The following is a 26072-nucleotide window of genomic DNA, read 5'->3' as shown; positions in this document are numbered from 1 at the left end:
CATTGGAGCGGTGTGCACCACTCAAAAATCTGAAATCTGAATTCCTGACATTATCAGGAGCTACTTGTGAACCATGGGAGGAGGTTCCAGATCTGCATTCACTGATAGGCCCCAGCATGTGTGTGTGTGTGTGTGTGTGTGTGTGTGTGTGTGTGTGTGTGTGTGTGTGTGTGTGCGTACCTCTGCTATCTTGTTGAGTCCAGAACTCCTGGTCCTTCTCTCTAATGTCCCGGTTCTCCTCTCTCAGCTCTCTCTGCCACTGGCGCAACTCTTGCACATCTGGACGACCTCTGACCTGCATAACACACATGCACAAACGCACACACAGGCAGGCAGGCAGGCACACACACACACGCAGTCGCACACACACACACACACACACACACACACACACACACACACACACACACACACACACACACACACACACACACACACACACTTAATATCTTTATTTGAGTTGACATGTGAGCACTGATGACCCCCTCGAAAACGAGATGAACCGGGGCTTATCCTCCAAATAAATAAATAAAATAACACTAAAGGGTGACCCATACTCCAGCTTTTAGGTGATAACCTACTCACCGCGGTGGTTGCTGGGAAAACTAAAACATGGCGTCACTGAGCCATGGTGATAAGCGACTCACCGCTCACCCCAGCACATCTCTCTGGTTTGTACTAACCACCGCGGTAGTTGCGGTGGTTAAGTTTTTATTCTCAGTTCACAGATAAAGGAGGCAGCGGCTCCTCCATATGGTGAGTGGTAATTATCGTAGCCACTGAGCCGAATTTTGCCAAATTGCCTTCACTCTTGGCTTGGGCAGTCTGCAGTCCTCTGACTCCTCTCACAACTACTTTATGGACAATTGTACATTACTGAGTGCTTCCAAATATAAACTCCAGCTATTCACATTTGTGACCAAGTTACATAATAGCATCCTTGAGATATTGGTACTAGGGATGCACCTAAAGGGAAATTCTTAGCCGAAACCGTATACTGAATATAGGAAATAGTTGGCCGAAAACCGAATACAGAATATCCGAATATGATTAATATTATATATCTTATTTCCTACCATTGCTGTACCTTAAAGCTACCTGATTTATGGCAAAATAAATGGTTATGGCAAAACTTAACTTAAATAATAATCACTATTATGGGTCCATAAAACATTTATTCAGCTCTTTTGAATGCATTAATTGCATACAATATTCGTATTCTGTGATATATTTTCTGCCTATCTGGGCCGAAACCAAATAGGCCGAAAATGCATTTTTAGCCATTTTCTGCCGAATATTTTCTGCGGCCGAATATTCGGTGTATCACTAATTGGTACAATATATGAATAGAGCACCGAAGTCTGACGTCAATATCGGTAGAAGGCGCAAATCCACAGGTTTATGTACTTTTTATTTGCATTGTAATCCCCATAGGGGGATTTTAGATCGCCTCATATAATAACTGTTTGAAAAATAAACAAATCATCCAGGCCACTTCACTCATATGGATATGAAGAATCAACTGACTGAGAGAAAACGCTATTGTTACTGCTTCTGAATTAGTTACATTTTCGCTAGAAACAGACAACATATCATATATGAGTGACTGACTGTCGCAAACGATACAGAGACACCTCCCTGACAATAACGCCGAGACAGCTTGTTTATTTTTGGACCACAACGCTTATATGAAACGATTTTGACAGACCCTGACACATATGGATTTATATGGCCCTCTGACAAATTAACAATACTATTATGACTAGCAATGTACATCGCCTTATACACATAGCAGCCATTCAGGATATGTGGCAATGTTACATGTGCCCGAGCAGCACATGACATGCATACAGTAAATTCCAATAAACATTCATCGATACTGTAATCGTGCAGCAGGTCAATCAATAGTCAACAGTATTGCCTTTAAATTGCTGTCCTAATTAATTAACAGTGGTCCAAATCCCACTGCGGCAAAGAGCACACACAGTCACGCAATCTGTGGCGTATATGGAACCAAATGGACCCGCAAGGTTTACGGGTCCATTTGGTTCCATATTTGTACACTTTTAGAGTTACAAATGGATACATTAAGACTGAGGATTTTACTGTGGGTAGAGTTTATTGTGTAGAGCAGATGGGGCACAAACCTACATACCACACCTGGCTGGAGATTGCTTAATCACGCATGTGTGTGTGTGTGTGTGTGTGTGTGAGAGAGAGTGTGTGTGTAAAAGTGCATGTGGGCACTTTCACATGCTCTTGTATTTTATATGGCTCAGTTGGCAGGATAGTAGGCCTACATAAATGGGTCAAATTTCCTGGCAGATGAATGTTCATAAACTCTGTCTGAATCCTTTATATCTGTCCAGTCACTGGGTTGTTTCTGTTTTCTAGTTTCTTGGAAGAAAGCCCTGCTCTCTTTCCTTCGACTGTCCTGCCCCTATTTGTGTGTGTGTGTGTGTGTGTGTGTGTGTGTGTGTGTGTGTGTGTGTGTGTGTGTGTGTACACCTGTCAAACGGTAACGCAGGCGTCCTAAGGCGGGCTCAGGGAGGGCAGAAACTTCCCGTGGAGCAGAAGGGCAATAGCCCGCTTGATCTAGACTTTCAGTATGAGTACAGACCGTGAAAGCACGGCCTCACCATCCTTCTGGCTTTTGGGGTTTTAAGCGGGAGGTGTCAGAAAAGGTACCACAGAGGACAGATGTAATGTGTAGCTACCATTACATAGTCAATGTAGTAGGTACAGTGGATGCATTTGCAACCTCTGTGGACTATAGCTTGCATAGAAGAAGGAACTATTAACCGGTGGAATCTACCAACAGCCAACGCTATACTTGACAGCCCCTCCTGTGAACAGCTACTGGGAAGTGAGGCAATAGCCCCGGCAGCCTTCTAGTAGGTATGTCCGTCCACTGTCGGAATAGAAATGGATGGACTTCCAGGCCCATGAGAACGACAGATAGCGCTTTAACAGCAAGCAGCAGTGCAAGGCTAAGAACTGTGTTCCCTCTGGTGACCCAGCCTATAGGACATACCCGCAGTCCACGGCCTGGTTGGTTGGTGGAGGGTTTCGACAACTTGGGATGCCCAAAGATGAAGCTGAAAGGCTGGCAAAGTATTGTGCTGTCTCTGTTGCCATATATGGCGCCGCCGCCGCTACTTGTGCCCATGGGAGTGCTGAGTGTGCGTGTTGTATCATGAGGACATATCCATACGTTTGTGAATGTATCATTTACGGCACCTAAAATATTTGTACTTTCCCTGTGTGGACATAAATAAAGTGTGTGTGCGTGCGTGCGTGCGTGCGTGCGTGCGTGCGTGCGTGCGTGCGAGAGAGAGAGAGAGAGAGAGAGAAAGGGTTGGGCCACTGCTGGCTAGAGGTTGTGAATGAATAGAATATAATACATCCAGAACAACAATACTCTCTCTCTTTCCTCTCATCTTAAATCGTCCTCCCTCAAAGCTGCAGAGGTGTGCCTTTTCCTTCCTTTCCTTCCCTAGGACCCACCGCTTTCCTCCTTCCCTTTCCAGGTCTCCATTCTTCTGCACCTCTCACCCCCTCCTCCTTCCCTCCCCCCCCTCCCCTCCCCCCTCCTTAATTCTCTCCGCTCGCCTCCAACTTTTTTTTTATCCCCCAGTCCCTCCTTTTGTGGTAGCAGCGCTAGCCTTTACTGTCGCTAGTGTTTAGTGTTATGCCTAAAAGTGGGGCCGTTATATAACGTGCAGCCTGTTTAAAGGGGGCTGCGGTACACATTAAAGTCCTGAATCAAATGGACAAACGGAATCAAATGGACCCTTATGGGTCTATTTGATTCCGTTTGAACCCCCTCAGAGTCAAATTAACACTCAGTATTTTAAAGAGTATAGGGAGGATAAGGCTAGTGGATCAGGGCCACAATAGATAATTTAGCGGGTGTCGGAACACTGCAACAGCCTTTGTGCAGACGGGAGATACAATAGAGATGGAAATGAAGGTTGCGAAATTTGTGTGCGTGTGTGTGTGACTGTGTGTGTGTGTGTGACTGTGTGTGTGTGTGTGTGTTGCCTTTTCCCCCCTTGTGCATTTTTCCTTATGCATGTGCATTTTGTCCGTGTCAGGCAGAAACGTCACCCTATGTCCCTGTTTGCATTTTTATCGTGATATCTGATATTCCTTACTGCATTTACATTTGGAAACCGCTCCACGACCCAGGGATCAAAACAACCATACCATCAAAAAACCATGATGCCATTAACATGCCCCCCCCCCCCCCCCCCCCCCCCAGTCCAAAAAGGATAACAGTGGAGAAAGAAAAAATAACAAAAACATTAGCGTCCAGCATTTTGAAGCATGTCTATGTCTATTAGCTCAGGTAGTTAGCGGGGGCGAAGTTTCGTTTTTTTTTTAGACTGACTGAGAGCACAGTCTAGCACAGGCGACTTCATGTGTGTGTTTGTATGTGTGCGCGCACGCCTGTGTGCTTATGAGAGCAGAGTGTAGTTGTTTTGCTATAGTCTTCACCTGTTTGTAGTCATCTTTGATAATAACTAGAGAGGTGCCCGTGGGGCCTACTGCGGTGCCCGTTGGGCACTGGCCTACTTGGAATGATGCAAGTTGGAAATGCATGCCCCACCCAGATATTATGTCTGTGTCCCTTTTATGCCCGACGTCAGAAGGATGTCAGATTTCTTTATGTGTCTCTCTGTGTCCCTTAATTCCTATATGGAGTTCTGTGTCAGCCATGCCCAAATATGGAGTGTTGGGTATGTCAGAACAGTCCAGCTTGTGGAGTTCCGTGTCAGGCATGCCCAAATATGGAATGTTGTTGAGGTCAGAACAGGCCAGCTCCATATATGGACGCTGGGCAGGGGCCAGAGCCCGGGCAGAGGCCTTTTAGAATTACGTCAGATTTCTGTATGTAGTTCTGTGTCAGGCATGCCCAAATATGGAGTGTTGTGAGGCCTTTGGGTGTCTGTTCTGGACAACCGTGGGTCCAACCGACGTTGGTGGGGCTAACGGTTCTCGAGTTACGTGGATTACACACACACAGACATACAGACAGAGACTTGGTGCGTGTGTGTGTGTGTGTGTGTGTGTGTGTGTGTGTGTGTGTGTGTGTGTGTTGGCGCGCGTGCGAGTGTGTGTGTGTGTAAAAGATTGTGTGGGCACTTTCACATGCTCTTGTATTTTATATGGCTCGGTTGGCAGGATAGTACAGAAATGGGTCAAATTTCCTGGCAAATGAATGTTGATAAACTCTGTCTGAATCCTTAATTCTCTGTCTTCTGTACAGGCTGGAGAATACTCAGTCTCAACACAATGCCCCACTTTTCAACAAAGAGTAAGCCTACACCAGTATCCCTCCTCAGACAGACAGTGTTCCATGAAGATGGAGTTCTCAACAGGCCCGAAAATGAAGGCCCTACCTGGGCCCTACCTGGGCCCTCATCAAACCCTGTATACTCAAGACACTGCCCCCGCTGCCACCCTTAGATCTCCATATTGTTTATTTATTGTTTATTTATTGTTTATTACGGATCTCCATTAGTCCTCACTACAGTGAAGACTACTCTTCCTGGGGTCCAAACACTCATACAATCAAATTAAAACATAATACAATGTAATTCTCTCATTACATAGTTAAAAACAAAACAAAACAAAAATAATTGAAGCTTTCAGTCTTCAAGCATCTCACTTACTGTACATTGATCAGGATTAGGAGCAACTGCTAAATTGTATACTGGCCCCTTCCACTGATGTCCCTTAGGGACATCAGTGTGTATGTTTGTAGATATTGATTTAACAGTACAACGGTGTAATAGCACAAATCCATTCTGCTTTATAGGGTGGATTTTCTCAGGAGCATATACTGTAGCAGTGGATAGTATATGGCTATCCTGCATGTGTAGGCCTCAGTCCTCTGCAGTATATCAAATCCAGGAATCGGGGTATGGATAGGGGACATTAGGGCTAAGTAACGCCCTGGGCCACTGCATGTCCTGACTCCTGAGAGTCTGTGCTACGCCCTGGGCCACTGCATGTCCTGACTCCTGAGAGTCTGTGCTACGCCCTGGGCCACTGCATGTCCTGACTCCTGAGAGTCTGTGCTACGCCCTGGGCCACTGCATGTCCTGACTCCTGAGAGTCTGTGCTATGCCCTGGGCCACTGCATGTCCTGACTCCTGAGAGTCTAACGCCCTGGGCCACTGTATGTCCTGACTCCTGAGAGTCTGTGCTACGCCCTGGGCCACTGTATGTCCTGACTCCTGAGAGTCTGTGCTATGCCCTGGGCCACTGCATGTCCTGACTCTTGAGAGTCTAACGCCCTGGGCCACTGCATGTCCTGACTCCTGAGAGTCTAACGCCCTGGGCCACTGTATGTCCTGACTCCTGAGAGTCTGTGCTACGCCCTGGGCCACTGCATGTCCTGACTCCTGAGAGTCTGTGCTACGCCCTGGGCCACTGCATGTCCTGACTCCTGAGAGTCTAACGCCCTGGGCCACTGCATGTCCTGACTCCTGAGAGTCTGTGCTACGCCCTGGGCCACTGCATGTCCTGACTCCTGAGAGTCTGTGCTACGCCCTGGGCCACTGCATGTCCTGACTCCTGAGAGTCTGTGCTACGCCCTGGGCCACTGCATGTCCTGACTCCTGAGAGTCTGTGCTACGCCCTGGGCCACTGTATGTCCAGACTCCTGAGAGTCTGTGCTATGCCCTGGGCCACTGCATGTCCTGACTCCTGCGAGTCTAACGCCCTGGGCCACTGTATGTCCTGACTCCTGAGAGTCTGTGCTACATCAACATCGGTGCCACTGCACATGGTGCATCACTGACTGTACAGTGGGTCAAATCATCTCAGATCACACCATGGCCAACAAAGGGGACCAACTAGTGCATTCCCAAGACCATTCAGCTGGAATCACAGACCCAGTTTCCCTGCTCTCCTCTCGCTCTCTGTGCGTGCATGCGTGTGTGTGTGTGTGTGTGTGTGTGTGTGTGTGTGTGTGTGTGTGTGTGTGTGTGTGTATTGGCGCGCGTGCAAGTGTGTGTGTGTAAAAGATTGTGTGGGCACTTTCACATGCTCTTGTATTTTATATGGCTCGGTTGGCAGGATAGTACAGAAATGGGTCAAATTTCCTGGCAAATGAATGTTGATAAACTCTGTCTGAATCCTTAATTCTCTGTCTTCTGTACAGGCTGGAGAATACTCAGTCTCAACACAATGCCCCACTTTTCAACAAAGAGTAAGCCTACACCAGTATCCCTCCTCAGACAGGTAGGACTTGTGAGACTCCACTCTGAAAAACCATGATAAGATAACTATAAGATAAGATAAATCCACTGTTTAGTGTTTAGCTATCGATTGTTACTGTGTGCAGTTTCTGAATGAAGCCACACAAATCACAATGTGGTGTTCCTTGGTGAAGCCAAACGACAGGGGCTGGATGCATGTTGTGGCCATGTTAACTAGTCTAGTGGACCGATGGTCTGCAGTACACTGTATGTATGTTTTCTTTGGCCAAATGGAAATAGCAATCTTTACGAATGCTTCACCAATAACAATAAACTTGCTTCATAAGGGGGGTATTTCTAGATTTTCAGCACTATGACCTAAACTCTCAAGACAGATTTTCTATGTCTTTCTTCCCCACTTGGTCTTCTTCCGGGCCATACCTCTACAGGAAACAATGAGAAAATTCACCAGCATCTCAAACTTTGCAGGATTGTAGCTATGAGCAAATTTTCCACTTGCTGTCTTGATACAATTTCTTCTTTACTCGTTAAGAAGCTCTTTAATAGTATTTCAAACAACAACATCATGAATATATTATATATATCTTCTGGAGAAGTCTAATTTAGAGTTCTACGCAATTAATTGATGCAATTACCATATGATCAAACCTCCTCTTTCGAAGCAAGATACTTGCCCTGACTAAGATACTGTAGTTATAGTAATACTTAGTGCCGATGCTCATAAAGTATTATGTTTTGGGGCCTTTGCTGTTCTAACTAAATGCTACCACTAGGTGATGTAGTTACAATAAATGGATGAGTAATAACTTTCTCAAATTAAATGAGGAAGACAAAAATCTTATTAGTTGGCCCCAAGGGGCTCAAACTCAAAGGAAGAAGAAAAAAAAACAAAGTAACAAATCAAACCAGAAGTAACAAGCCTAGTTGTTATTTTAGACTCTTATTTGAGTCTGAAGTCCCATACAAAGTGTCCAAAATAGCATTATTTCATCTAATATTGCCAAAGAACTACCACTCCTAAAAACGAATTCAAGCTTTCATCTCAAGTAGCACTACTGCAATGCATTTTTTCCGTAGAACAAAGTAACAAATCAAACCAGAAGTAACAAGCCTAGTTGTTATTTTAGACTCTGATTTGAGTTTGAAGTCCCATACAAAGTGTCCAAAATAGCATTATTTCATCTAATATTGCCAAAGAACTACCACTCCTAAAAACAAAAACACATCACAAGTAGCACTACTGCAATGCATTTTTGCATTTTTTTACATGACTACTTAAAACGTCTGGTGAAAGGTAAGTGAACACATCACTCCAGTCTCATCTAGACTACAATCACCGGCTCCCTTTGTCTTGCAGAGTGGATTTTAAGGTCATTCTACTGCATACATCATTGACTCCCTGCTGTCTAAGAAAACTGCAAAACTGTAAATTGTTTGCAACCTCGTTAGATATGCACCCTAGCATCCCTAATCTTTGAGACACACATACAGGTATTTCGGGGCATGGCTGAATCCGCCATTCCATCCTTCATGGGGTAAAAGTAAACAACACACACAGCTTACCTTTGGAAATGCATTGCGGAACATACACGTTATATTCGTGAGTTTATTTCAGCATAGCGCAACATATGGTGAACTAGTATAGTGGAGGTAATTGCAACAACCACCAATCTTGTGAAAAATGAAAACCGGACCGCAAAATATTCTAAACTTTCCACGTTTATGCCAATAACCACACATCCAGGTTTTTGCCGGGTCAAACAAGGAATCACGTGATGTTAATTCCCTTCCCCTATTCGCTAATACATGGTGTATGTGTAGGCAGAAGAATTCTGGGGGCAATACTTTCTAAAATAGCAGATCTCACAACTCCCATTTACGATTTAGAAATTTTTAAAAGATTTTAGAAAATGTTAAAATAAGCGCACCAGGGTTTGTAGTTCAAACTCCCACTCTCTTCCCAGCAGCAAGTCTAAAAACTTCCATCGATATCTTAATTGGATGCCCTATTTATTACACTGCTACAGCACTACCATACCTCAGCACAACTGGACTAGAACGGTCTGAATGGTTGCATCGAGATCAGTGCTGTGTGTGTGTGTGTGTGTGTGTGTGTGTGTGTGTGTGTGTGTGTGCGTGCGTGTGGATTATAACTAGGATAAGGAGTGTAAAGGAGATTATGTAATATGTTTACTAGAGCTAGTGTCTAGTGTGTATCTCTCTGCTATGATAGTGAGGCAGTAGACAATAGTGTTGTCTGGGTCAGCGATGTGGACTCGGGTGCAGCCTGTGTTTCCATTTTGGCTCATCTTTAGCCCACAACACATTGCACTGACAGAGTTGAATAAGGCATGGAGAAAAACACCCCCTTGCTACAAAACACTCCCTCCCTCTGATCCCTCTTGGTCTCGATCTATCTTATACTCTCTCTCTCTCTCTCTCACACACACACACACACACACACACACACACACACACACACACACACACACACACACACACACACACACACACACACACACACACACACACACACACACACACACACACACACACACACACACACACACACACACACACACACACACACACACACTCTGCAGTCGGCGCTGCGTCAGGCAGGTTACATAACAACAGAGACGGAACAAGAGAGAGATGGAGGGAGGAAACAGTGAAAATAAAAAGGGAAACAGAAGAGAACATGGGGAGCGTGTGATGGATGGATTGACAGTAGGAGGTGAGAGAGTAGGAACAGAGGAAAACATTTATTGATGTAAACGCACAATCCACAAGCTGTTGAGTCACAAACAGCCACACGTTTACTTATACATAGTACCAGAGAGAGACATGGGAGCAGTGTGTGTGACTGTGTGTGTGTGTGTGTGTGTGTGTGTGTGTGTGTGTGTGTGTCTCTGTGTGACTAGAATTGTGTCTTTGCTGGGTCTGTTGTCCTGGGCTCAGCGGGCTGTTACTGTTACGGTGTGTTTACAGCCAGCACAGTAACAGAGCAGCAGTGACACACAGCCCAGTGACTCAGTCCCCTATCCAAAATATCCTTCAGCCTACCCCGTTATGATGACGGGCCACTGATGCAGGCTGTACCCTGCATCAGTTCAGTGAACCTCAACCCTGGTCTCTGACTGTGTTCCTGAGCCCCAGATGAATACATAACCTCCCCAACGTGTCTCTCTCTCTCTCTCTGTAGAGTCACCTCTACAGCTACAGTGCATTCAAACAGTTAGTTAAGGCGGTATTTCTCTCCCTCCCTATAGAGTCACCTCTCTACAGGACACTCAAACAGTTAGTTAAGGCGGTATTTCTCTTGCATCCTAAAAATCCAAGCCGCCTCTTTCTCTACACTCAACCACCGCTTCCCTTCCATTCACCTATGCTTCTATATCCACCCGACACGTCCATCCAAAAATAGTACAAACGTACTCTGAGGTTTATGAAACCGCAGCCTCCCAGTCACCTCACTCCCCCCAAATCCCCGGTGTTGTGAGGCTGTGATGCCATGGTTGTTGTCATGTTGTGAACCTCAGTCCAGAGTAAACACTGTGGGGAAGCCAAACAGCTGGCTCAACACTGCTCTCTCGTGGTAGACACTGGGACAGTTTTGCCTCTACACTATTCTCCTATGAAGATGAAATGTTGCCCCCTGTTGGAAGAATAAGCTCACATACTGTATACTACACTATTTAATTTTTCAGATCAGTTGAAAGGAACATCATCCTTCATGTCGCTCCAGCAGGCGTTCTTTGCTCAGTAGCTTACACAGCAAGAGGCTTTGTGTGATCTACACATTTTCCTCGAGGAGGGTGGATACGGATAGGAGATGATAGAGAATAGAAAACATTCAACAAACATTTGTTCTGTGATAAAACACTATACCCTTCCCTACATTAAACAAACAGGGAATTGGGTTTGGTGCATCTGTTGTAAGTGTGCCTGTGGGAAAGGCCAATGATATAGCCTCTGTTGGGGTGTGTCACGTGTGTGTGTGTGTGTGTGTGTGTGTGTGTGTGCGTGCGTGCGTGCGTGCGTGCGTGCGTGCGTGCGTGCGTGCGTGCGTGCGTGCGTGCGGTATACATAATACTTATATCACAGTACAGAGCGCTCCATTCCATAACACCCACTCAGGAAGGAATTAAGCTCAGCATTACTGATGACATAAAAAAAAAAGCATCAAATTAAAATGCAGAGAAAAAAAGAGCTTTTCCAACCCAACAGGGATTATGCAGTGAGCCTGTTACAGAGACGTCACTGTTGGCCAACACTGGACGTGCATCACTGATTGTACTGTGGACTGTCAGCCTGTTACAGAGACGTCACTGTTGGCCAACACTGGACGTGCATCACTGATTGTACTGTGGACTGTCAGCCCCTGCACATAATGTAACGCTCCATATCGGATGAGTAGATTCTGGACAGTTTGACCGACTAAATTGTATATGTGAACTGAAACAGGTCGTTATAATGTTTTAGCATCATTTTCCCAAAGTCTGGAAAGGATTAATCATCGTTTTCACTGACCTATGACCTTGTTTTCACAAATACTGATAATAGCTGATCTGCAACAGATGTGCTACTTTTTTTTTTTAAATGTTCAGACATGCCCAAAATGTGAACCCAGTGTCTGACTCTTGTTATTGACCATGTCCAGCCTACCTTGTATCCCCTCCAGAACGCCTGGATAAGAAGAGCTGCCTCCTCCTCTGTCAGTAACAGAGATAGAGGGATGGGAGGCCTGGGACTGTGTGGAGAGACATGTGACCAGAGAGATGGACGATAAGTGACTGTTCCTTCATAAGGACATAAAATACAGCTGCAGTTTAGGGAACAAGCCAGTGTCAACCAACTCATGCGGCACTGACCATATGTGGTGGCGAAAATGCATAAACACTATGGTATTGATTAATTTAATGTAGCCTACTAGTAGATGATATTTAACATTCTAATTACCACCTGTTCTTCACTGACAAACTCATTAGAGACTGCCGACTCATGTAAACCTATTTCAAACTGTGTGAGTTAACTATAGAATAGAGTCCATTTAAGGAATGACCATCTCTTGTTACTCCTGAAACTCTGTACACTCCTGAAAGTATAAAATATGTGTGGGCCATGTGTGTGGGGCAGTGCTGGGGGAAGCTCTGGAGGGAGACACTAGTCTCTCTCCGGTGTGATGACATATACAATAGAAGAATGGAGTTTGAATCCTGATGGTTGAGTCCTGCTTCTTCCTGATGTTGTTTACTTACTAATAGTAATATCAAAAGCTGCCAGAACACCATATTCACATCATATCTTGCCAAGTACTTGGTAGGCATTTGAATATGGTCGATAGCGTGTCTGTCTGTCTGTCTGTCTGTCTGTCTGTCTGTCTGTGTGTGTGTGTGTGTGTGTGTGTGTGTGTGTGTGTGTGTGTGTGTGTGTGTGTGTCAGGGCTGGACTGGCCACAGGTCGTACTGGGCATATTCCCGGTGGGCCGCGACCGTAGGGGGCCGCCATGATTTTTTTTTTGACAGGCAGGCAGGCCAATAGGCGGCAGGCCACCAGGAAAGGTCCGGGCGTGCTGCCATTCTGCCAGTGCCATCATGATAATGTCACTGTACCTGTATCAGTGAGTGACAAATAAACCCTCTACAAAGGGTTGTGTAGTTTCCATGCATGCACAGGTCTTCCATTTAGACTACACTATACTGTACATATTCTTGTCACTTACTGTACAGTGAGCCAGTGCTTGACAAAAGGGATGTCATGGAGTTCCACAGGGCTCTGCCCTTTCCTGTGGGAGCTGTGGCTATGGGATGAATAAAGACAACACAACAATAGAGGTTTTTGGATCAGATATTGATTCCAATATTGGGTTGTGAAAAATGTTAAATTACGAATATAACTGGCAACACACTGTTTCTTCCATGGATACCTCTGATAATAATTTCATATTTCAAACAAGAATGAGTTACCAATGATTTCGCAATAAGCAGATATTTCAAAAGAAGAAGCTCTGAAGAACATCGGCCCACGCGGGTACATTGGTGATTTAAAAGAAGTGCAGGACTTACTTGTACAACCACTCGGTAAGGAAATCACATGGGTTGAATGCTGTTCTTCTCCTCTGAGTGAAACCAGAAGGAAAGTATTCAAAGCACTGCAATATGCAACTATTCAATACAGTGTTCAGTGTTTGATCCAATAGTACAAATTACAGCGTTAACTGAGATTAACTGTGATTACTGTATACTGTTCTCTTTCTTTACTTACTTTTACTAATAGTAAAAGTGATTGACTAGACAACAAACAGATAAATGTCCAACAATTAGTAGGCCTTCTGATCTGAATGTAATACAAAACAATAAGAGTGTTTTATTCTGCAGCAACACAGTGGGTCAGTCAGTCAGTTAGTTAGTTAGTTGGAAAGGTCATGTGCACAGTCAGGGAACAGTTAGTTTGACAGGTCATGTGCACAGTCAGGGAACAGTTAGTTGGAAAGGTCATGTGCACAGGGAACAGTTAGTTTGACAGGTCATGTGCACAGTCAGGGAACAGTTAGTTTGACAGGTCATGTGCACAGTCATGGAACAGTTAGTTGGACAGGTCATGTGCACAGTCAGGGACCAGTTAGTTGGAAAGGTCATGTGCACAGGGAACAGTTAGTTGGACAGGTCATGTGCACAGTCATGGAACAGTTCGTTGGACAGGTCATGTGCACAGTCAGGGAACAGTTAGATGGAAAGGTCATGTGCACAGGGAACAGTTAGTTGGACAGGTCATGTGCACAGTCAGTGAACAGTTAGTTGGACAGGTCATGTGCACAGTCAGGGAACAGTTAGTTGGACAGGTCATGTGCACAGTCAGGGAACAGTTAGTTGGAAAGGTCATGTGCACAGTCAGGGAACAGTTAGTTGGACAGGTCATGTGCACAGTCAGGGAACAGTTAGTTGGACAGGTCATGTGCACAGTCAGGGAACAGTTAGTTGGACAGGTCATGTGCAGTCAGAGAACAGTTAGTTGGACAGGTCATGTGCACAGTCAGGGAACAGTTAGTTGGACAGGTCATGTGCACAGTCAGGGAACAGTTAGTTGGACAGGTCATGTGCACAGTCAGGGAACAGTTAGTTGGACAGGTCATGTACACAGGGAACAGTTAGTTGGACAGGTCATGTACACAGGGAACAGTTAGTTGGACAGGTCATGTGCACAGTCAGGGAACAGTTAGTTGGACAGGTCATACTATATGTGTACAGGGGACAGTACTGACCTGGAAACACTGCTGTCGCTCAGCCTCTTTCAACATGACTTCCAACCCAGGCAGCAACACTGGAAACACACTCTCCTCCAAATACCTGGTGATCGGACCTAAAACGTGCACACACACACACACACACACACACACACACACACACACACACACACACACACACACACACACACACACACACACACACACACACACACACACACAAAACACACACACACACACACACACACACACACACAATTTCATTGGCTGCCGTAGTCACCTATCTTTCTGATTGGCTGCCTCATCTGTCATCTCTGGCAACCAGACACTTTTTGCCTCTAGCCGACCTCTCAGCCAATGGGATAGCATTGCAGCCAACCCACTAGTTATTTCACCCACAATTCTGCAGATATAATAACGCAGCTGGAAATGATGACTACAGTATGTCATCAACTCTCACCAGCTCTCACCAGCTGAAGGGTGGATATATTGTGGCTTTATCTGATGATGTGAAGTGTAATTGTAAACGAACTGAGATCAAATGACAACAAGCCGAGATACGGGTAGAAATAGAAGTGGATAGAAGCAAAATACTTGTGCATGTCAGCGTGTGTATGCATGGGTCGGAGGAACAAGAATAGGGTGATCAGGCTGGCTCTTCTTATGTCTATCTTATTCCTCTTCCCCAATATTAAAGCCAAAATGATTCGGTGTGATTCATTTTTAGTTAGGCTGGGCTGTTTGTTAATGGAACCTGGCCTGTAATGTCAGCTCATCACTCAGGCAGGAATACACATTGTTCAGGCCTTCCAAGTGATGGCAGAGAGATCAAAACGTGCCTTATATGATCTGTCATGCTCACTCCCAATTCTTCCGCCGTAGTCTGAAAACTCACCTGAATTCTGAAAATGTTTGCTTATGATGACCAAATAGTGAAGCCAGTGTTGGTGGTTAAATTAACATTTTCACGTTTGTTATATCTTAACATTTTATACACAGCTGAAGTTAAGTATCCAACAGAGCCATGGTGATGTAATTAAACTTACGTTCGTGGAGTTGTGGTGGTGTCATAATGTCTACCGCCACAGGTGGGCGACTGTGACTTGCTGTAGGTGGGCGTTTTTCCAAGATGGAGTGACCAGCCAGAGCAGGGTGGCAAAGCAGAGGGTCAAAACTCTCCAAGGGGTTATCATCCACAAACACCTGATGAGACCAATGACCATCACATGAGAATTTCACTGGCTCCCCATCAAACACCATCACATGAGGATTTCACTGGCTCCCCATCAAACACCATGACATGAGGATTTCACTGGCTCCCCATCAAACACCATCACATGAGAATTTCACTGGCTCCCCATCAAACACCATCACATGAGGATTTCACTGGCTCCCCATCAAACACCATGACATGAGGATTTCACTGGCTCCCCATCAAACACCATCACATGAGGATTTCACTGGCTCCCCATCAAACACCATCACATGAGGATTTCACTGGCTCCCCATCAAACACCATCACATGAGGATTTCACTGGCTCCCCATCAAACACCATCACATGAGGATTTCACTGGCTCCCCATCAAACACCATCACATGAGGATTTCACTGGCTCCCCATCAAACACCATCACATGAGGATTTCACTGGCTCCCCATCAAACACCATCACATGAGGATTTCACTGGCTCCCCATCAAACAAACCTGATGAGACCAATGACCATCACATGAGGATTTCACTGGCTCCCCATCAAACACCATCACATGAGGATTACACTGGCTCCCCATCAAACACCATCACATGAGGATTTCACTGGCTCCCCATCAAACAAAGAATCCATTACACAATCCTGCTTACAAGTACAACCTACAAGGCACTCAATGAAGAGAGTACCGTATGCGTGTGACATCATCATCATAATACCCGGCCGGAAGTTATGCGGGAACGCCTACTGAGTGCCAAAAAAACCCTACTTTCTGGCCTTGACAGCCCATACAACCAAACAGAAAAGTCCTATCTGATTGCATTAAACAACATTAAACGACCTTAAACTAACTTTGCCACTCACTTTATGCATGCGCATATAATCTGCTTCCCCCAGATCCAGTGAAGCCAATCTCCTGGAGGTCCCCAAGGCCATACCTGGGGGGACACCCCCAACAACTCACAGACTGCCATGGACGACTTTTGACGAGTTATTTGTTTATTATTCATTATGAAAGCCGTCTAAACTTATTATCCGATTTGCTTGTGGTTGCTAATGCTAGCGGTAAACAGGCCCCGTTGCCCTGACCAAGATGGACGCTCCATAGACTTCTGTGATAATAACACTATAACAGCGATATTTTTTTGCATTATCCGTTTGATTATGGTTTGTCTGATGTATGTTACATGTGACATGTTTTTATTTAATGATCGATAAAGATATCAATTACTGTCTCTGAGAGCCATCTCAGAGTTACATGAACACTGAGGTTTTACTGTGTATAATCATGCAATAAACCTACTGTACCTTAGCTGTAGTCAGTCCATAGAAAACTGGGGTGTGTTTGCTGGCACTGTACTGTGAAACCTGAGTGCTCACAGAACCACAGTCTGTCCATGAATCGTCTGGAGGAGGTCTCGGCTGTTCGGCTTCATACTCTTCAAAGTGATAGGATAGCAAGCCAATAGCATTATCACAATGTTCATACGTTTTATTTACGGTAATATAAGTTGTTCGCCTTACCTTCACACACTTCCTGCCACAAGGATTTCTTAGCGCCGATGATCTTTGCCATTTTCAGCTCAATTGAAGTTGCCATGGACGCACTGCTTACCCAGGAAGACAACATTCAACGGTTTGCTAGAAGAGCAGAGAGCAATATGACCAGAAGAGGTCGCTGTTGGTTCACTCACCAGCCAGATCACAGTCACAGATATCACCTTAAAGATGAACACACTACACACATCAAATAATTAGATAGGTTGGTGGGTGGGAGGTCACTCCCAGGTAAAAAAAACAGGTGGGTCACTCCCAGGTGAAAACATGCTGTTTGAAATAGACAGTGTGCTTCATAGGGATTTAGGGCCTTAAAGATGAACACACAATGAATATCAACCGTTTTAATACTTCAATACTTAGATAGGAGGGGAGTGGAATTGTGACAGTTTCTGCCATAAAGTCACTATGCTGTGTTTGAAATAGACAGTACTTCATAGGATATGATTTAGGGCCTTTATGAACACCTTTATGAACACATGTGTGAAGAAAGCTAATGGTACTAAACATTTAGATTGGTCCGAAATTCGGCTAACTAGTGAAGGTTTGAGAATAGATCATAACAAAGTCTGGCTGCCACAAAGCAGTCATATCAAGGGACCTCAATACCTACTCTAGAGAGGTCTTTAACCAAGAATTGGAGAGTCTGGATTGGTCCGATGAGCTTAAAAGCACACTTGTCGAAGAAGCTTGGCTTGGCTTCGAAACCAAATTTACATCAGTACTGAACAACATGGCTCCTCCGAGAACCATCAGGGTCAAAACCCGCTCGGAGCCATGGATGAATTCCGACATACTGACTGCAACGAATGCCAGAGACAAAAAATGCTCTGAATTTCTAAAATGCAAGTCAAAGCTTGTCAAGCACTTCGACAGGTATCTCCAAGCTCAGCTGGACAACCTAAAAACCCAACGAAACAGGCTAAGAAATATTGTTACTGCCATGACCAAATCCGCCAAAAGTAACTTTATTAATAATAAAGCTGACGAAAACAAAAACAATCCTCGAGAGCTCTGGAAGCTACTCAACAACCAACTAGGCTGCGGTCAGAAACTGAAAACCAGGTTTTCAAACATAAACATTAAAGCGAACAACACTCTCATCACTGACAAGCTTGATGTGGCCAACTACTTGAACATCTTCTTTACAAACATAGCAACAACGCTGGTTAACAATCTGCCCTCCCACTCTGGGCTCTTTGGTGTAGAGCACATTAAAACCTTCTACAGAAACCTAGGTGTTTGTAAAGACGATTTTAAACTAGTTATGGTAACAACTGATGAGGTACTTAAGAAACTGAGTGCCCTCCAACCCCACAAGGCCACTGGCCATGACAATATTCCCTCCAAATTTCTCAGAGACTCAGCCATCTCTAGCTCCAATCATCACCCACATAGTAAACCTCTCCATCAAACAGGGACAGGTCCCCCTAGATTTCAAACTGGCCAAAGTAACCCCCCTGCACAAGAAAGGGAGTAAATTAGACCCCGGCAACTACCGCCCTATTTCTATTCTAAGCTCCATCTCGAAAGTGATGGAAAAAATAGTCTATGAACAGGTTGAAAAGTATCTTGCCACTAATAAATTATTGTACGAGTTCCAATCTGGCTTCAGAACATCCCACTCCACTGACACATGCCTTCTCTATTTGAGCGACCACATCAAACAAGAGGTGGATGCTGGCAAATACTGCGGCATGGTCATGCTGGACCTCCAAAAGGCTTTTGACACCGTGAACCACTCCATACTGGTTAACAAGCTAAAAGCAATTGGTTTCGATAGCACATCAGTGAGCTGGATGCAATCATACCTGGAGGGGAGAGAACAGATGGTGGAAGTGAACGGAACACTGTCCCCCCCCCCCTCCCAGTGAGCTGTGGCGTTCCACAAGGAAGCATACTAGGGCCTCTACTGTTCCTAATATATGTAAACGACATGACTTCAGCTTGTGACTGCAACTTGTTCCTGTTCGCAGATGACTCGGCACTGCTGGTCTCGGACAGGGACAAACTGCAGGTTGAAAATGCCCTCAGCTCTGGCCCAGGCGGTGGCGTAACCGTCTGGGCACCCGACTGGTAATCCAGTCGCAGTGTGCCGCGGGTTCGACTCCCGAGCCCGACACGGCCTTTACTGCATGTCTTCCCCCATCTCTCTCCTGTTTCCTGTCAGCCTACTGTCTGTCCCTTCAAAAACCAATAAAAGGCGTAAGCCGCAAAAACAATATATTTAAAAAAAGAAAAAGAAAATGCCCTCAGCTCTGAACTCGGTAGAATCTGCACCTGGCTCGCTGATAACAAACTATCTTTACACCTGGGAAAAACTGAATCCATTCTCTTTGGATCTAATAGTAATCTCAGCAAGGCAAATGGCTTCTTGGTTAGAGTGGGTGACAATGTTATCACACGTAAAGATGAAATTACCTACCTAGTGAGGATCTCCTCACTGGTCGACAAAAACACCTTGAAGACCTTAACAGGAGCCCTCGTACAAGGCTTCTTTGACTATGCATGCACCTCCTGGTACCACAGCACCTCAAAGGCCCTTAAAACTAGGCTCCAGACTTCCCAAACTGGTCAGGCTCCTACTTGGCCTCACCCCCCGAACCCACCTCACCCCTGCCCACTTTGACAGACTGGCATGGCTTAGGGTCGACGACAGAGTACAGCATCTTGCAATTCGAAACTGGCCCCCGTAAAATCTGAATCCCCCCCCCCCCCCCCCCCCCTTTTCCCCTCACTGTATATGTTTCTTTTCCCTTTTTACCTCCTTTATGATGAATTCCTGTTCTGTTCTTTGTCTATATAGAAGTGTCTATTTGTACGTCTCTAAATGTTTTGATGAATTGAACATGGTGGACCCTGTTGTAAACAAGTGTAATGCTAAATTGGGTCGTCCACTCAGTTAACAGCCTTTGTATTGAGTTTGTGCTTGAAATGTACTGTAATTCTGCAAACTGTTATACAATTTTCAATCAATCAAAATGGGAAGCAAAGCCTGCAAAGTATGCATTCTAAGATTCACCACTAGATGACAGCAAAGAGAAAAATGTCTCCTCTGCAGTCTGCACTCCAGAAGTGCAGGGGCTGAATTGCAATAATGCCATATCTCATCCAAGTTAACCACCAATTAGACCCAAATGGAATGCTTTATAAATCAATGCAGCTGCCACTATTATAACTAGAATAAAATATAAGACACTTGTTTGACTCTCTGCCACAGATGTTATCAACAAGGCTTCAAATAAAAAAGGCAGAAGTTTTATGAAAATATGACATTCATCTAAATTCTCAAAATTAAATTCTTTATTGGAATAATTTCCAAAGCAGTTAAGCTATCTCATGACAGCAGAACAAAAATAACAATTTCTAAAGACAAAATAAAATACAAATTACTGTCCAAAGATGGTTCCAAAACGCACTGAATAGCATTTGACAAAATATACATTGCACCAAGTCCTGTATTGTGGTAACTAATTGCCCTATTAATAAATACAACCATGATCAAAATATTTTTACATTCCATTTTTTACTTATTTGTCTCTGCAAAACAAAATCGTTAACTAGACCTCTTTATTTTTAATACCACAAATTATTTAGACTTGTGCAACAAACCTCTTTAGTAAGTCTTTACAGTGCATCCTTTGATGTTCTCATCCCGCCTCCAAAAACAAAAATACAACAAAACAAAAACCAATACGCATACAATGAGTAATAATATTAATCATAGTTAACGGTGGTAGTAATATAATAAAACGATAACAAATGGCGGGATGCACCCTTTTTGTAAAGCAACACTGATAGAAGCAAATATCAAAAAGGACCAACTATCAACAATGAAATATACAGATTACATTCCTTCAGGGTGTGTGTGAACAACAGAGGGAGTCCTAGTGACGAGGACGTTTACGACTGCAGAGGAAAAGGGACAGAAGCCGTCCCACATCGTTTCAGAACGATGGAGGACAATCTAAAAATTACAGCATCTACAGGGCTGGCTGTAGACTTTGACCTTTCACTGATGAGATGATCCAGGCCTAAAGCCTGATTCAATGATTCTCAACGATTTCATTTCAAGGACCACCAGTTTGACATGCATTAGGCCACGGACCCCCAGTGATACCATGTTCGGGACCCCAAATCTACACCGTAAAAACTCCTCGAGTGTTAATTTAACCCATTTAGACGTGTTACACCAATACGTTGTTATACCTTTAAGGTTGGGAACGCCTCTGTTCACTATTTTTATTAGTTTATAAAATAATAATAAAAAGGAACTGTTTTGGACATACAAGGTTTCCACCCGACAACGATATATAGCAACATGATTCATTTCAAAAAGAAAATCAAAAATAGGTAATTTAAGTTTTTCAGAAAACTTAGGTTAGGATTTAGAAGGCATTTGCAGACTTGGTCTTAGGTCTAAATGGGTTAACTCTGAGAGTGTACCAAAAGTCCATTCGGTGGCCTAATGTACTCCGTAGTAAGACAGAGCCGCTTGCCGACAAGAGCTGATCTCGTCGGCAATCGACACCATTGTGCTATGGAGCACACATGGAGCACACATGGAGCGTGGGCTTTCACATGTCAAACTGGCACATGCAGGAAAGAGTTTACACATCCGTAGTGTGTAAAAGGTACATAAGCCTCTGGCTAAATGTAATCTTAGGAGTCCATCTATATAACCGTTCACGTTTGCCTATGTTTCTAAATGTATATACTGTATACTGGACTTGTTAACACCAACTCTGGCCAGGTGCGCTTCGTGTCAGTGGTTTTAGTGTTGCTAAAATGAGAGCCCCCCCCCCCCCCCCCCCAACCGGAAAACACATTCAAAGCCTGTCCATATGCGATGTGTTCAGTTCCAGAACAGCGTAGGCGGGCTGTGGGTGGATGCATGATGCCTTGTGTGCTATGAGACATGATGGGTTAGAATCCAGGGAACGGTAGCAATCCTTCAGCTTGATTTTACACTTTGTTGCGTGTGGTGTCACGTACCGACAATAGCAGATCTACAAGCTCACAACGCATTGCGCTGCGTTGCGAGCTTGTGGGTCGGCTATTGTCGTTATGCGACTCCGGCACAGGACTGAAGTATGAAATTGGGCTTTAGCTGTTGCCGTGTTTTCTGGTCCTGCAGACTGCCCAAACAACAGCAGCAGCAGTCAAGTCACTTTGGGAAATTCGACAAACACAAGGGAAGCCGTTGCCTGGACAACAGCTTCACAGGCAAGATCATGTACTGTGGCTTTGATCCTGAAAGTCTGATAGACTCGCAACAGGAGTCTAAATTAAATACACGCGATTAAAAAATGCAAACCATGATCAGACAGAAAATATGAGTAAATGAGTCGGTTGTCCTCTCAATCCAATGTTCCAAACTCACATCCAAGTGGTATATAGGTGCCAAGAGGGGTTAAGGATGTGTCAGCTGCACCCACTGGGGGCCTGACGCCCCCCTGGAAGAGCAATTCAGTGCAAGAGGCGGTTTAAGGAGAGGGACTGGGGCTTTTTTAAGCTTCCTCCATCATCATAATCCTCCTCCGCGATCCCTGACATTCCGAAACAGTCTGTTCCACATTCCACTCGGTACCATGTACAAAAAAACAAAAAAAACAAACATGATTCTCTCTGGCCACATTCCATTAAAAAAAATCCACAACTCCAGTTCTTTTTCATGTCCAAGTCTTCCGTGTAAGGACGTCTGCATATTTCCCCATTCCCCTTCCATTAGTCCAGACAGAGATATGTACAGATAGTGTAATATGTACTGTATGAGAGTGTTCTAGACGGAGCTGCTTCACTGAGGCCGTGGCTCTCCGTGGACTCGGAATCGATAGAGGCAGGTGTACTCTGGGTGACCCCAATTAGACAGCACCCGCACCTCAATGATCTGGAACGCCCTGTCGTTTTGCTCCTGAGAAAGAGAGGACACACTCAGTGCTGCATGCTGGCGAGTGCTTCAAATATCACACTATACTCCGACATTATACGACATTTAATCAGTCAACAAACGACAAACATCTTTGAAGCATAGGGGATGGGCTGAAAATATATCAAAACGGACATTTAGAGAACCAATAACCAGTCTAGCTCATGTAGGTTAATAGAATAATCGAAAAGCAGGTTTTTCTTTATATGATTTTCTTACATCTTTTGTATATACATTTCTTATATACCTCAAGTTTAATTATAAAATAATTGAAAATAGATCACTACAAGTACGCAACGCAAACTTATAGATGTGCTATTTTCACTAAATAAATAATCATTCATTAACAGTAACAGAGGCAAACGTTTGAAAAATTGTGATTTTGATTTAAAGTCATTATCACCGCAGCCCTATTGGAACAGAGTAAATATGGCATCAAACAATCCCATGTGTCTGCTCTCCTGCAATGGACCCTTTTCACAATAAAACATTTGACGGGTAAACACAGCGTTTCTTTTCAGTTCAGTGTCAACTTTAGCAAAAATATAAAAAGATACTAACCACAAACGTTATTCCCAAATAACATACATCTGGTGGATTTATGTTTGCTTAAAGAGTAGCTGGACAAGCGATTTAGTTACCGTAACAGGGAAGGACTGCATTGAATCCCCATCCTCCTGGTAGATATATTGACCCAACAGTTTCCCTTCCTCTTGGTACTCGTCGTCTAGACCCTGTGCATGTGAAGAAATAAAATACAAAAAATTATATCACTACTACAGCCTAAAAAATGCACAGTACCGGCTAAAACAATACACATGGGCCTTAATTATGTGCTGGAATGTCTCTTACAAAGACGGTAAAGTTGCGCGGGGCACTGGTGATGTTGCCGGTCGGTGACAGCGTCTTGGGAATATGCTCCAGGCAGAAAGCAGTGGGGCGGATCCTCAGGGACAGCCTGATCACCAGGTAGCCCTGGGAGCCCTTGAATGCCCAGCAGTTACCTGGATACACGTCAGGCTGTCGGGGTGAAGAGGGTGAGGGAGGACATATGAGTGAGTTTTGACACAGACATGTGGATTTATGGAAGTCACAGGTTTTAAAAATTTCATCATTCGGTCACACTCAACAAAATCTGAGAGCCTGACATATTAATCCCTTCCAGAAGGTGATAGAAAATGTAGAGTTCCATTGCCTCTTGGGTATCTCCAATAAGAAATAAATAAGAAAACACACACACTGCAGTCTTTTAGAGGTGATAGTACCGGCAGCAACATTCAACCAGGGAGAAAAACCTCAACATGGCTCCTCCATATAGTCCTTTTTAATCACATACAGATGTTTTGACTGTGAACTGATATTCTGTTGAAGTCCTAGCAATTCACAAGCCAGTTGTTTTGGGCAGCACTCGTTTTGGTTCATGCACGTTTTTACAGCAAATGCAGGAGTTTTTAAATACTTGAAAACAAGTCACGCGTGCAAGGCCTTGACAAGTCATACCGTCAGAGTTGGCAAGCTGTGGTGGACAGAATAAATGGTCACATTAAACAAAACAAGCACTCCGTCCACACATCTCAGCGAATCACAGTGGTTAGAGGTGGGAATTGGAGGTCAGCTGGCTATTTATATGCTAGTTCACTGTTAGCTAAGCTAAGTCAGTGTTTAAAGGACTAACAATACCAAGTTATTGTGAGGTATTTCTCCCTTTTGGGTATCTGACCGGTGTGCAGGTTCCTAGGTTGTTTCCCGGGATTACGTGGGACACCAGTGAGCCTCACCTGGATGACAACGCGTGGTGACTGGGAGAAGTACCACAGGGGAAGCCCAAACAGACTCATCAAAGCCGTCTTGGTTTCATAGGTCTCTGAGCAGCGGGTGCTCAGGATGCTGCCACCTGGGAAAACAACAAACAGTCACGTAACCACAGGGCAGGGCCATGTTTGAAACTACACAGCACAGAGATTAAAGACAGGGAACATCAACACTGGCATTATAAATATATAACAATATTGCCTTAAATAAATCAACAAATCCCCAGAGTTAAATGAAGCCAGAGTGTACCAATACCAAATTAACCTGTAAGGGTTCATAACTCTTAAGAGTTATGGATTTTGCTATGTACTGTATCTGTAACAACATTAAACGGTCTCCATTGCTTTCATTTTTGCATTCACGTGAGTCATCACACTGGCTTAACTATAGAACCTGATCTTTGAGCTCTAAAAGTCTAATATCACCTGACACAGCTAATTCCTATATGGTCCATTACAGTAAAGAATATTAGCATGCATAGCCGGGTTATGCGGTGCGTAGCCTCGGAAACCCAGACGTTTTTATTTCCAGGGAGAAGAAAAAAAGAGTCTGGGACAGAGTCCACTTCAATGCGGCATAGAGTAGCACAAACGTCGATCACTCTCTGCTGATTCCTGATCGTCTGCACCTTTGTTAAATTGACGCACACACGCACACACGTACACACGTACACACACTCCTCTCTCTCTCTCTGTCGCTCTAATGAATTAGTCTCATGTCGCGCAGCTGCGTCTAGATTCTCCCGGTGGATCCTGCCAGGAGCTGCCTATGCCATAGAAAGCATAGGTGGACCCCAGGCTATGCGGTGCGCAGCTATCTAATTTCTTGCATTGAGAGTATTGTGGCTTGTGGCTGAAAACTCATTTGAAGAGAGACATTATTCTTACCTCCAGACTCAAGGGCATAGTCTACCAGGCCTGTCCGATCCTGGGAGTAGAGTTTCAAGGCGTTCTGTACAATCACTTGCACTTGCTAGGTGAGAGACAGAGGAGTCACATTAGGAGCTCGTAGACATGTCAACGCACAAGGTTTATAGATTGTTTAATGATTGCCGTGGACAATGATCGCCAACAGCAGAACGGTGTGGAACCA

At 44.4% G+C, this 26072-nt stretch overlaps 2 protein-coding genes across 9 annotated transcripts in view; both read right to left on the bottom strand.

Annotated features, from left to right (window-relative positions):
• iqck (IQ motif containing K) overlaps positions 1–17290 on the bottom strand; it is a 22425-nt gene extending 5135 nt beyond the window's left edge. The window contains exons 1-8 of the mRNA XM_079519818.1: positions 17207–17290; positions 16991–17121; positions 15525–15681; positions 14497–14594; positions 13301–13353; positions 12958–13035; positions 11901–11985; positions 181–295 (exon numbers count right to left, since the gene is read on the bottom strand). Of these exons, the coding sequence (XP_079375944.1) occupies positions 181–295; positions 11901–11985; positions 12958–13035; positions 13301–13353; positions 14497–14594; positions 15525–15681; positions 16991–17121; positions 17207–17282 (793 nt within the window). The 5' untranslated portion in view covers positions 17283–17290. The remainder of the gene's footprint in view (positions 1–180; positions 296–11900; positions 11986–12957; positions 13036–13300; positions 13354–14496; positions 14595–15524; positions 15682–16990; positions 17122–17206) is intronic.
• A 3234-nt stretch (positions 17291–20524) lies between these two features.
• sun1b (Sad1 and UNC84 domain containing 1b) overlaps positions 20525–26072 on the bottom strand; it is a 39955-nt gene continuing 34407 nt past the window's right edge. For all 8 annotated transcript variants that reach the window (XM_079521187.1, XM_079521184.1, XM_079521183.1 and 5 more), the window contains 5 exons: positions 25868–25952; positions 24947–25062; positions 24021–24188; positions 23810–23902; positions 20525–23153 (listed from right to left, as the gene is read on the bottom strand). In XM_079521187.1, the coding sequence (XP_079377313.1) occupies positions 23037–23153; positions 23810–23902; positions 24021–24188; positions 24947–25062; positions 25868–25952 (579 nt within the window). In that variant the 3' untranslated portion in view covers positions 20525–23036. The remainder of the gene's footprint in view (positions 23154–23809; positions 23903–24020; positions 24189–24946; positions 25063–25867; positions 25953–26072) is intronic.

This window comes from Electrona antarctica (assembly GCF_951216825.1).
Source record: "Electrona antarctica genome assembly, chromosome: 14".
In the NCBI taxonomy this organism is placed as follows: domain Eukaryota; kingdom Metazoa; phylum Chordata; class Actinopteri; order Myctophiformes; family Myctophidae; genus Electrona; species Electrona antarctica.
This window is presented reverse-complemented; position numbering and strand designations above follow the sequence as displayed.